The sequence below is a fragment of the Crocodylus porosus genome, unplaced genomic scaffold (genome assembly GCF_001723895.1).
Source record: "Crocodylus porosus isolate Cpor-Errol unplaced genomic scaffold, CroPor_comp1, whole genome shotgun sequence".
NCBI classification, from domain to species: Eukaryota; Metazoa; Chordata; order Crocodylia; family Crocodylidae; genus Crocodylus; species Crocodylus porosus.
In genome coordinates this window covers 5869362-5882059 of record NW_017728926.1, presented here as the reverse complement: position 1 = coordinate 5882059, position 12698 = coordinate 5869362, and the positions used below count along the sequence as shown (strand labels likewise).

Sequence of the window (12698 nt, the reverse complement as noted above, 5' to 3'; positions counted from 1 at the left end):
CCTGCTGTAGCCAGCGGGGACTGCCCGAATCACCGAAGCTCTCCAAATCTTTTCTGAATCTATTTGGAGAGCTTCGAATCAATTCAGACCTTTTAATTGTTTCCCTGATTCGATTCAGATTCAGAGATTCAACCGCCGAATCTCCTGCAAATCGAATCAGCACCCAAAGGTTTGCACAGGCGTACTACCTGTGCCACTCATTCTCTTGCTTTGGCTTCCTTGACTGGAAATGTAAAGGTCCTTATCTCAGCTTGAAGACCTGACATAGCAGGGAGATATAGCAGATTGAGGGTGGGGCATTAGGTGGGAGGAGAGGGTGGCAGGAGACTGAGACTTGCCTGTGCCAAGACAGTCCCTCCCCAGACTTTTTGTAGGTCAACCGGGGTAAGCCTGTGCTAGCATGCAAGTTGAGCAGTCTCTGCAGAACAAGAGGTTTAGCTGGGGATAGTCTTGAGTTCAACAAATTGGCTTTTCGTCAAGTGGCTGTTTTCTAAAAGCAGCGGGCTTTGTGCCTAGGATCAGCAGATACTGCTGCTTTGTCTGTGCCTTTACTGGGCAGTAATGCAGCAGTAAAGGGGCAGAGGTAAAAAAAGCATTGGTATTGTAATAGGCAAACAGAAAACATTCTTGGGAAGAAGGTATCAGGGCCTCCATCTCGCACTGCTAGCAGCAAGGAGCAGCAAAGGCTCTCCATGAGGTAGCCTGCTCTGGAGGGTCCCTCCTGCAGCATTGCTTGGAGGGGCAGTATGCCCCATGACATGACTTTGGTGCAGTAGCTATGGATGGGGAAGAGCTGCTGGTAAAGCACTGGGATCATGAGAAAGCACATGAAGCTGCATTCTCCCTGCCCATACAGGTTTACTCACAAAGCACTTCTGTTGCCATGTGCCCATGGAAAGCTGGCCTGCAGAGGCTGGCTAGCTGGCTGCACGTGCTTCTGGCCCTGTCACAGACCAGCACTGTGTAAGCTCTGTTTATAATGTGTAGAGAAACAAATCTGTTTTCTTGGTTTGTAGCAGGAGGCAAGAGAAAGCCAAGGGAAGAAAAGAGTCATTGGCAAAAGACTGTTGAGGAGGAAAGCTGAAAGGGAAGGCACAAACTGAACTCTAGTGCTCCAGGCCAGTTTTTTTAAGCATGCAGATCACCTCGTGCCCTTTGCTCTCTCCTCACATAAAGTCTGGCCATGTGTCTGGGCTCACCGTGTTGCAGACTCTTTATCTTTTGTTCTCTAAGGGAAGGCACTCTCATTTGTTAATGCTCTGGCCAAGCAGTAGCGTTTAGCAATGTGGATAAAAGGTCATTTGTTTTCCCTGACTGGTAGCAAGAAAGGGAAAGTCCCCTTTCCCTGTAGAGTCTGGTTCACACAGATAATGTTAGTGCTTTTCTACTGATGGTTGCTAACAAGCCACCCATCTTTCTTGTTCTTCTAGTCTCTATCGACTCCATCCAGGAGGTGTGCGAGGGGAAGCAGTCGGAGATCTTTCAGCGCTATGCTGATGGCAGTTTTGACCCCAATTGCTGCTTCAGCATCTACTATGGAGACCACATGGAGTCGCTTGATTTGGTGTCATCCAGCGGGGAGGAGGCCCGCACATGGATCACAGGGCTCAAGTACCTGATGGCAGGGATCAGTGATGAAGACAGCCTGTCGAAACGTCAGAGAACCAGAGACCAATATCCTTTAGAACTTGGGAAAGGGTGTCAAGCAGGGGTAGTATTGTCCCTAGAGGAGTTTTGGGGGACCTCTGATTGCTTGTATAGCTGGAGGCAGATGTCAGGCTCACTGTTCCAGAGTGGCTTCCATTACATGTTCTCTGTTTCCAAATGCCCCTGTGTGTCTGAGTCCTGGTTGTTGCACTCTGTCTTCTGCTTGAGCATAAAGGGGCATGCTCCTTCATCTGGCCATGATGACCCATTCCTCTCACCCACTTCATGAGCATATGTTCTCTCCATCTCCCTCCTCACCCTCAAACTGCCTTTTGTAGGAGTTATTTACAAAGGCAGAAGTAGAATGTAGATACCCGCTTTCACTTGGCTTTCGATGGATTCAGCTCTTAACTGCCTGTAGTGTTTTTCCTATAGGTGTTTTCTTGTGGCTTTTAGCCTTCTGAGATGACACTTGTCAAATGAGTGTGTGTGTGTATTTGGAAGTTGGACTTTCCTATCCCCAGTTTCTGTCCTGCACTCCAGAGCTGACATGTTATGCATCCAGAGCCCTTAGAGGGGATCAGTGGCCTGTGCCGGGCTTTGGATGAATGGAGTTTCAAAAAAGTAAAGGTCACATTCTGCCCTCACTTTCAGCTTCTGCAGCCCTATACATAGGTGGAATTTAACTCAGATTTGATATCTGCTTAAAGATGTCTCCCACCTAATAAGGGTGTTCTGTCTGTCCTGCCAAAATTAACTTGCACAAAGAGAACTTTAACGTGTTTCACTGTAAACTCACACTCTCTCTCACACACACAAAACACAAAATATTCCCTCCTCTGCCTTAACATCATAAGGGGAAACTGCTTGCATACACAATATTGCGTCAAATCCCGTACAGGGCGGTGAGGCTCTAGCTCATGGTTTCTGCTGCGATGTTAAAGAACCATCACTGTTTGCTTATTGCTGTATCTGCATTGCTGTCCCATACTAGGCTATTGTAGCATGTCTGCAGCAGTCACTGCTACCCAGGAGCATTTGTCAGGAATGAGCACACAGGTGGGTGCTTTCTGTCAGGGAGACTTTCTTCCTCTTTGTCCTTGGAATATAAAACAGCTGTCTGGACTCATATTTGCAATGGTGACCCCTGCATCTCTGACATTTTTTCAGGTGTAATATGTAGAAAGCTTTTGCTGTTCATATGCCTATTACCTCTTGCTTTGCAATGGAAACAGTCTCCACCATGGTTTCATGCACCTGACTATTATAATACCTTTTTACAGGGGGTTCTTGCGCTTGTTTATTTATACTGATAAGAGATAAAAGGCTATTAAAAGTCCTTTCCAAAGTAAGAGCAGCAAGATAATATTATGTTAAGCAATTTGAGAGCCTGGCATAAACAAACTAGCTTAACAAGGATTGTGACAAATTGTCAGTCTGTGATACCTCAGGAGGACTTGCAGACAACTTCATGTCTTTATGGGAACAATAATATAGGTTTAATGGATGTCAGCGAGAAGAGATGCGGGTTATTCATGAAAGGTTGCATGCAGCTCTTGAGATACATTTGCATCAGTTGAAATATGGGTTTTTATCTCCTCCTTCATTTGGCAGGAATCCCAGTGACAAATCTAGCTCACCTGGAATAAAGCAATTTCATTACACCGATCCTAAATGTATTTGTTTTTCAAGTTAAGCCTGTGCATTTGTATGTGTAGTTTACAGCCTTGGTAAAGAGCCTTAATAATGTTCAGTAAGGTCTCTTGATGTTCTCTTACCTTCCTTAACTCTAGTTAAAAGTGGTTGAAGCAAACCTTTGATGAGGCAGATAAGAATGGAGATGGCAGTTTGAGTATTAATGAGGTGCTCCAGCTGATGCACAAACTGAATGTAAACCTCCCTCGACAAAAAGTCAAGCAAATGTTTAAGGTAAGCAAGAACCCATTTCTAAAGTGAGGAGGTGTGAGCTGCAGAGCTCTTAGGACACAGCACAACAGGCAAGAGTGTTAATGCTTTGTCAGTGGCTTCTGGTTTGCTTCCCCAGAAGAAGCTGCTTTTTGTATTTGGCAAGTTGAAGAAACTCCAATAAAAAGGTTTCTTGGATAAATCCTTATCTTCAAAAGGGGAAGGATCACCTGCACTAAGTTGCTTACTGAGCTGTATAGCGTAAAGAAGGACAGGACAAGCATGACCTGTCTTCCTGGCTCTTATCTAGCTGCCCCTGTGAGCTTTGTTCCCCTCCCTAGGTATGTGCTGGTCCTGATACTGACACCCTTACACTGAATCATGCCTCCTTCTAAGGAAAAGGGATCAGTCATGGGGTAAGGTGCAACTCTTGGTGCAGTAGGGCATTGCAATTTGATGAACAGTGTGAACCCAGTCTTTTGTGGTAATCAGTGGTCCCCGATCATGTCCAGACTTGGAACGAGATGCTTCTGCCTCCATTGGCAGCATGCTATTTTTTCCATGGTAACAAAATGGATTGTGCTTCAGCCAGAAGCCTGCTGCCTCCTCTCCTCAGATGGCTTCTGTTGCCAGAGCTCTTGCGCTGCTAGTTCCTGGGATGTTTTTAAGTTTAGAAGGAAGAGGGTTGGGCTAGGAGGCAGAGGCTAAATATAAATACAGAAGTTAGACTCTAAGAGCTAATGGAGAAGCAGCTTCTAAAGTAGCACCTGCATTAGTTTTAATGCTATAAAAGCCATCCATGCTGAGGGATCAGGTTCCACTGACAATTTATAGCTAAATCCCTACTTGGTGTAGTTTCCTAATGGCCCAGCAAAGTGCTGTTAACAAGTAGGATGAGGTGGCTTGCAGGTGACACTGGGCTCAAGCTGTTTTGATGCTTCCAAGGCCCTCAGGGTGTGTGTGGTGATGGCCTCACTTTTCCTCTTTTACCGATACCTTTTAGCTTGACCTGGAACTTCTTGTCTGTCATTGAGACATTCTGCCCTCTCCACTCCAGAGATCTCTTTTGGCATTTTCTCCTCTCAAAACCAGTTCTGGCTGTTCCTAAATACAGTGTCTTAATCCTCCTGCCAAACTTTGGCTGAGTAATCATGGTTTCATAGTTTCATAGTTTCTAGGGTCGGAAGGGACCTGAGCAGATCATCTAGTCTGACCATGCTATGCATGGTGCTCTACTAAGTGCTTTTCTTCTGGAGGGTAAATTTTGAATGCCAGGTAATATGCCTGACCTCTCCTCTGCTTTGATTTTGGGCTGTTAGCCAGGCTAGTAGATGTTCATAGTTGCCACCGAGAGTCAAGGCCTATGAGCATGGAGTCTGACTCTATTGAAATATCAACCTGAGTTGGGATAAAATATCCTTTCCTCTGATGCAGCAGTGGGAGCTGGGAGTGACATGGTGAAATGACAAACTAGTATGTATGTTTAACACAGCTGGTTTAATATAGGGCAGTGTTTCTCAATCTGTGGATTGTGACCCAAAAGTGGGTCGCAAGCATATATGACAGGGTTGTGAACAAGCTTTAAAAATGGATTCTCCTTTAAAGGAAAAAAACATGGGAAACTCTGGTGTTTCCCTTGCAGGTTGGCAGAGCTCCAGCCTGGAAGGGGCTGCTTGGGGCTCCCCATTCCCTCCACACTGCAGGGCTGGGGCCTGGGGGTGGGAGGCAGCGTGTCAGGTGTGAGGGGCACTGGGTCAGGACTGGCCATAGATTTTTACAAATGGGTCCTGGTACAAAAACGGTTGAGAACCACTGATATACGAGATATCTGTGCACTGAAGTACTGCCATTTTTATACAATCTTTTGTTGAGCTCTGTATCCTTAACCTGCCAGGTGATGAATACAGAAATCCTTAGAGGGACTCACTCTCCTTTTGTATATGTAAGACATAGGGTAAGGAAAAGGTTTAATCCTCAGAGGAGCTGAATTGTAGTCCTCTCTGTTGGATTAGCAGTGATTTCTGCATGTGTGTGCTGCTACTTGGTGTGATGGCAAGACTATTAAGCTAGTGGTTGTAATTAAAAATTTCAGGCTAGATGTGAGCCACAGCCCCAGGGGTGATGGCGAGTGTAGAATGAGAGAAATTAAATACTTTTTTTAAACACAGCATTAGTGATTTCTTCTTCCTCCGGAGTCCCACATCTGAGATCTTCTCTATGCTGCTGTTAGGCTCCACTGGTTCTGCTCATCATCATCATTGCGTTTTAGCCCTCACCTGTCTTATAGAATGTGGAACAAATCTATTAGAGATGCTGTAGCTTGATTTTCATTATTTGCTTTAGAAAGATTGTAAGTGTGCTAAGATGTTCACAGATAACCCAGTCACTGACCAAACAAGCTTCCAACCTAACTAAAGTTTTGGTGTAAACAGATGGCTGCAGAATGAAGAAAGGCGATTGGGAGATTTGAATATAGCACAGTACTTATCGTTTGGCATGAAATACCATGTATATTTTAAGTATGGTAGGATGCAAAAGATTCTTCCCAAACCTCCACAATCAAATAATATTTGGGGGGATGGAGAAGGGAGAATCCCAGGCTTTCCTGGGGCCAATTCCTACATGGTGTAATTTGCCATCGCTTCACTGAATTCAGCCAAGTATCCACCTCCTGAAGACTCATAATGTAGAACTGTATAAACTGAATCTCCCATTGATATAGGAACATCATAACAATGGCTGCTTACATCCAGGTGGTAGAGTTCTCTGCAGAGAGGTCTAATTTGAATTATTTTTTGCGTACCCAAATACATTCATTTACCATAAAATAGTTGCAGAAAAGTCTTCCTTGTACCTGTTGATCTACAACACCTGTCTGAATTCCCAGATTGTATCCACTGCAATCTGTGCTTTTGTTGGAATGTCATATCAACAGACAGATTTTCTTATCTGTTCTGGCTCTTGGCATTTATACCATGTGCCTATGAAGGCTGGGATTTCAAAAGAACCAAAGGGAATTAAGTGCTCAGCTGTTGGTGGGACTTTGGGCTCTAATGAAATCCCAGTCTAAATCAGTTGTTAAATACTTAAAGAATGTTTTCTGTTACTTGAGTATCTTTTACTTGCAACATTTTGGTGAATTAGAAAAACTGTACAATTAACTGAGGTTAAGAGATTTGTCTGAGGTCATAGAGACAGTCTGTGCAGGGCAAGAACATGAAGCTAACATTTCTCAAATACTGGTCCATCTTTTCTGATATAATTTGCTTACCTAAGTCCTGTACAGATTGCAAGCAGCATAAGATTTACTGGTTAAAGATTTCCCTTAAGGTCCTCTTAAAGCTCTTCTGGCCTGCCTTACTCACTTTTTCCTCCTGTCTTGATAAAGTAGGGCTGGAATGAAACTGCCTTGATATATCATCTCTTCTATTGCTCCATATCTAGAAGACAAATAGAAAAGTAAGCAGTCTTTGAGGCATTGCCAAAATGTTAAACTATTTTGCTGTTTTTTCCCATATATAATTTGTTGAGTAGAGAATGTTTCAGGTATGCAGCCAAGTGAAATTGAGTATCAGAATACTTTGTTATTTAGCATGGTCACCATGTTGTAATGAGACCCTCTCCAAGTGCCTCTTTATGCTTTGGTTTGGATTCCACCAAGATGCAAAAATCAACTTCCATTAACTATTTATGTCCTGGCTATGCCAATCACTCTAATCCAGTGTTTTTAGTGCACTGGCCAGTCTTCTGGGTTCTGCATTCTCTGGCCAGTTACATTGTGACTTTTAGGCAAGTTTCTTCACCTCCCAGTGGGTGAAAATCACCATAGTACAGAGGGCTGGCTCAAACCATCAGCCTTTGAAACAGACTTTGAATGGGATCCTAGAATGAAAAGTGCTGCACAGATGGGTGAACTTCTAGTAATGAGAGAACTGATTGTGCAGGTGTCCAACTTCAGAGTAAAGTGAGAGAGGAAAACACTGCAGCCCCATTTTTTTCTTGTAGTGCAGCATCCGTAAATCCTGTGTGAATACAGGCTAGGCAGACAACTCATACGGTTCTTGCTGAGTGGCCTATACTGTGGTGTAACTAGGGGGGACCAACTGCAGCACTTGCAAACATACAGTACTACCTTGCTTGGCTGCTGGTGTGGCCCAAGAGGAGTGCGCTGCAATGACCAGCACAACCTTTGGTCACACAGAAACTGTCATTCCCTCCAGCTGGGGTTGTCCTTCCCACCCCTCAGCACCTGGTCAGGTGGCTTTGCATTCCCGTCCTGAGCCCCCAGCTGTCCCTCTTGTAACTCCTTGCTGACTTTGAAGTAGCATTGACACTTTGCATGGCCACTTTGATGCCTACAGTTAAGGTCTCTTACTCAAGATCCATGGCAGAGATGATAGGAGGGGGATGATGGAAGGTATTTAAGTCTCTTCTAAAATGCTGTCGTTTAGTGTTCAGTGGAGGAAAAAGACCTCTCAGTTTGGCCACAACTCATGCCTGCAGCAGACTTACCATGGAGCTGCCAGCCTGAAAATATTTTTAGCCTGTACTACTCTTTTCTACATTCCCTTCAGCCTGCTGACAGCCGAGGTTGAAGCCTACCCTGTTGTCTCATGTGTCTGATGTAGATTCCTCTGTGGATCTACAGTGGTAGCAGCTCAACCAGAGCGTGGCAAACAGAATAGGTCTGTGGATTGAAACAGCCCTGAGCAGGGGGAGGGGAGGAGAAAAAGGAAAGCCTGGAATATCTCCAGCAACTGGTAAAATACAGGTTACGTGGCATATGCACAGAGCTATATTTTACCCACAATTTGAGCATGCCTGGTGCTCCTGTGGGGATAGAAATTGCTGCACAAAATATCTCATAGCTGGAAAACAAAGCAAAGATGCACAGGAGCAGCTTATCTTTTAAGATTAAAATTCACATATTAGTGAGGTTGTCTGCGAGTCACTGAATAAAAGTCTTGTATGAATATAAGAAAGCAACGAACAGATGCCCCAGATGGGGAGCTCTCCGATTTTCCCAGGAATCTGGACCTGCTTCCCTGCAGTGGCTCTGACCATCTTAGCCCTGCCTGTGCTGCCTCAGATGGACAAACCATATGCATGCTAAAGCAGGCTGTGACAGGAGGTGTCTTGTGGATTGTGGAGTACTGCAAAGACCAGACTCAGGGCTGCAATGGGAGATTTCTAAGCTAAACATGAGCCTTAAAACTGCATGAAAGCACAGGTAACCCGTTAGCTTGTAGCCAGTACTGCACAGAAGCACACAGATCATCCTCCCCTCTTACCCCCAATCCCTGACAGAACATAACAGGACTAAGTGAGTCTTGAAGTCCCTAGGGTGCTATGGTCCTCAGGGAGGTAGAGAGAATTGGTCAGGCTATGGCCCTTCCTCCCCACAAGGCTAGTGCATCAACAGTGGCTTGTGTAGCCAGGATGCCCTCTAGTGGCTGTGCTCCTTCTGCCGCAGGTGGAAGCTTTAACTCCGGATGTGCAGGGCTCTGGAGATGAAGTTCCACAACCTTCTGCGTAGGAGCATTTGCTCCTGTATCTAGCTACCACCTGTCAGTGCCAGGGTTTGTTACAAGCAGGGTACATGCTCCCTTCAAGTGGCATCCCAGGCACCATACTGCCCCATAGCGTTGTGCTTGCCTGATGTGTTGTCTGTAGGCAGTGAGAAAGCACCATCACCTTGGTGCTGGCTTCAGAGCTGTGATCAGTGCTTAAGTGTCTGCAAATCCTCCTTGCTTCAGACTGAGCCATTATGAATGTCTTTAAACTGAGCTTAGAAACAGGTGGGTTGCAGCCATATGAGCATACGCACTGTTACACCCACCCCTCATACTCCTACACCTTGGTAACCCCAGCTTTCACCCATTTTTTATATTCCATTGCATTTATTTCAGCTTTGGGGCAAATTCCAGGATGAGAAGCTTTAGCAAGCTGTGTAGAGAAACAGCAAATGTATAAGAGGGCCCAGCACAGCAGGAGGGGCCCTTATCAAAAGCCATGGAGTACAAAGACTTTGCTTTCCCATAGGGATGGGAAGGTAATTTTTATATATTAACATGTGCCAAAATTGGAGACACTACAATCTGCTGATGCTGTTATTATTAGCCCCTGCACACCATCCCTCACTGCTCCACAGAGGACCCAGTCTTTTCATCATGGGCACTAAGCAGTAATGAGGCCTCTTGGTTGGCATGGAGCAATCGGTTCCTCTGTGCAGGTAGAACACTTTAATAACTTGCTTACTTGCTATTTCTTCTCTGTATTTTTGCAATGCAAGCACATATCAGGCTGAGGGATGTAGCCTGGTGATGAACTAAATTTAAAAACTCATTAAAGGTAGTGGATTAAAGCAAGTCTTTTTAGAGTCAGGCATTACAATTGATGGGAGACAGTTGGTAGAATCTATATAACTTCTGTGACCAGAGTATAAATTTCTATTAATCATATGCAAGTTTCTTGTTTTAATAGTTTCTAATGAATGCCAATAATTATATACAGCAGGCACTTCAGAAAGCCTGTTAATAGGGAAAAATGGATTTTCTTTTTCCATATGCAGTGCATAAATGAAACCAGGCTGGTCTGAATTGCAGATGTAATTGCTATTCTGTGATCTTAAATGCCTGATACTACGCAGCTTTGAATTGCCTAATCAAAGCACAAATCTCTGTCTTGGCTAATGAAATAGCTAAACAGAATGTTGTTTTAACTAACGTACATCATACATTGGATCTGAAGGCCCTTACCCTTGAGTTTATTTTTTCTAATTAGTATCCCTTTACCAATGCGGACAAAAGCCTGTTGGAGGTGTTTTTTTAAGTAACGTATTTTAATTCAACCCAGTCCTTTATTTTAAAAGGAAAATGACTACACTGTTTGTGTGGTTCTTTTTTTTTAATCCTGGGGGAAAAATGAGTGCAATTTTGTTATTAGCAAGCTTCTGACCACAAATACATTCGTATTTCTGCCTTGGACTCCTTTTAAAAATGTTACATGTCTGAATTGATTGATGCTGAATTCTAATAGCCACTTCTGGTCCAAATTTTTACCTGGAATCTGTAGCTGTAGTGGAGATTTTACTAACCCCAGTGTCTATATCAGAATGCCAAAGAGAAACCTGAAGTCCAGGGAAGGAAAGTGGGGAGGGTGCTATTTGGAAAGTGAGAAGAAAATAGGAAGCAGGTCAGGTATCACCAATGGGGTGTTTAGTGTGCTTTTCTCTTCACATAAGGCTGGGTGCCATGGGCAAACTAAGGCTTTCGGTCTCGCTGTGCTCTTGTAAATTTGGTATAAATTGGTATTTGCACTAGGATGCCTCAGTAGCTGGTTGGTGTCTCTGTCCTTGGTCCTGATTGCTTATTTGCAGCCAGGAATTTCCAGCTGTATGATAAAATCATAGCAATCTTGACATCAGGCCAGGAGAATGGAGGAAGAAGTGTGCTCTGGGTTGTCCAGGAAGCCTGTCATTTTCAGTCTCTGATCTGTAAGGTACTTAAATGTATTGATAGCAACGATGTGCGAAGTGATCTGCTGCCAGCCAGTCACAACCCAGAGTGGAGAATGTGGGAGGAGCCCCTCTTGGAAGCCATTTAGAGGTTGCCTGTCTCATTTGAAAAGTTATGACTTTCCATCCTCACCATCTGGCCCTCAGAAGATTTGTCATCCATTCATTGTTACTGCACTAAGGACATACCTACAGCTGGCAAAGCACTAAAACACAGCTGCCTTAGCATTACACCTGCCACAATGTTCTACCAAACTTGTGATTGGGTAATATAACACCTTAGCTCTAAAATGAGCAGTAAGACCTAAGTGAATATAACTAATCGAATAAGTACAGGTATACCTCTCTGGAGGGTAGATGTGGTGAGTTGGTCAATAATTGTCAAGCCAGTTATTTGACAACTTTGATTCTCCATTTAAATTTGCCATCCCCATCCTGCTGCAGACTTCCTTCTTATTCATCCTCTGTTATGGACACATTAATGCTAATGAAGTGAAGTGCCTGAATCAGCACATCATAAAGTCAATACATGTGAAAGGTAGCTGGATTATTCTGCCTGTTCTCTGCCACATGATCCCAGTGGCATTTTTGCAACCTGAAACCAAGATGGATGGAGTTGTGATCTTTAATATACCTTGACTTGTCTCTTTGGCTGTGTTTGAAGACACTGGACTAACTGTGTCCTAAACAGTCTTCTTCCTTCAAATGTTTGGTGAATTCTAAACAATAGGAGACATTGGCTAGGCTGAGATTGTGATCTTTCATAATAAGAGTATTTTTCCATTGACCCTGTTTTCTGCTGCAAAAAAGTAAAGCCTTGCTGGCACATGAGTGCAGACTTAAGTGTGCAACTGTCAAAAGAGAGAAAATAATAGCTTATGTAGCAAAATACAGATCTGTGTTCAGATTCTGAATGTCTCTACATTTTTGGTTTGGTTCTAAATGTGATTTGTTTGGCTCAGACAAATTACTAAATAGTTCTGCTTTCCAAAACTAAGTTATTCTGTGGTAGAGAGTAGTCTTGGTGCTTTAGTAACTGCCACTGGTATGTGTCAGTCAGCTCAAAATAGCAACACTACAAACCTTTCAACAGTCAGTTTCGCTTTCCCCTGACATCATATCCATCTTAATATAGACTCCAGAGCCCATCCCTGAGTGTCACCTAGGAGCAATTAGATAATATGTTAGACAAAACATCTGAGCCCTCAGGTCTTGGAGGGGTTCTTAAACCTTATGATTTTTCTTTCCTTCTTTTCTCTTTATAATGATCGCTTAACTTTAATTGAAACTTCAGTCTTGGTGGGTGGATTCCAGACTGAACTGCTGAGCTGCATTCAGATTATTTTTGCTCTTGAGGAGTTGCTGTTTGTTCTGGATGGATGGATTTTTTTATTATCGCCCAGAGTCATCTTATTCTACTTTATTGACCTTACTCTGCTTTATCTTGGGGAGGTTGCAGCCCTGCTCATTAAACAGAGATCTTATTGCATACTGAACATTGTCTAATGTTCAAGGACTTTCTTTCCTGCTCTTGGGCCCTTTTATGGCACATATACACATGCAGTGAGGCTGCTCTGGGGCTGCTTTGATGTTCAACAAGCTTTAGTTAAAGCACCCCCACTGCCATTTT

The 12698-nt window shown here is 43.8% G+C and overlaps 1 protein-coding gene across 1 annotated transcript in view; it reads left to right on the top strand.

Annotated features, from left to right (window-relative positions):
* The window catches only part of PLCH2 (phospholipase C eta 2), a 358008-nt gene that overhangs the window by 265627 nt on the left and 79683 nt on the right, over positions 1-12698 (top strand). Inside the window, exons 4-5 of the mRNA XM_019541274.1 lie at positions 1431-1674; positions 3447-3576. Of these exons, the coding sequence (XP_019396819.1) occupies positions 1431-1674; positions 3447-3576 (374 nt within the window). The remainder of the gene's footprint in view (positions 1-1430; positions 1675-3446; positions 3577-12698) is intronic.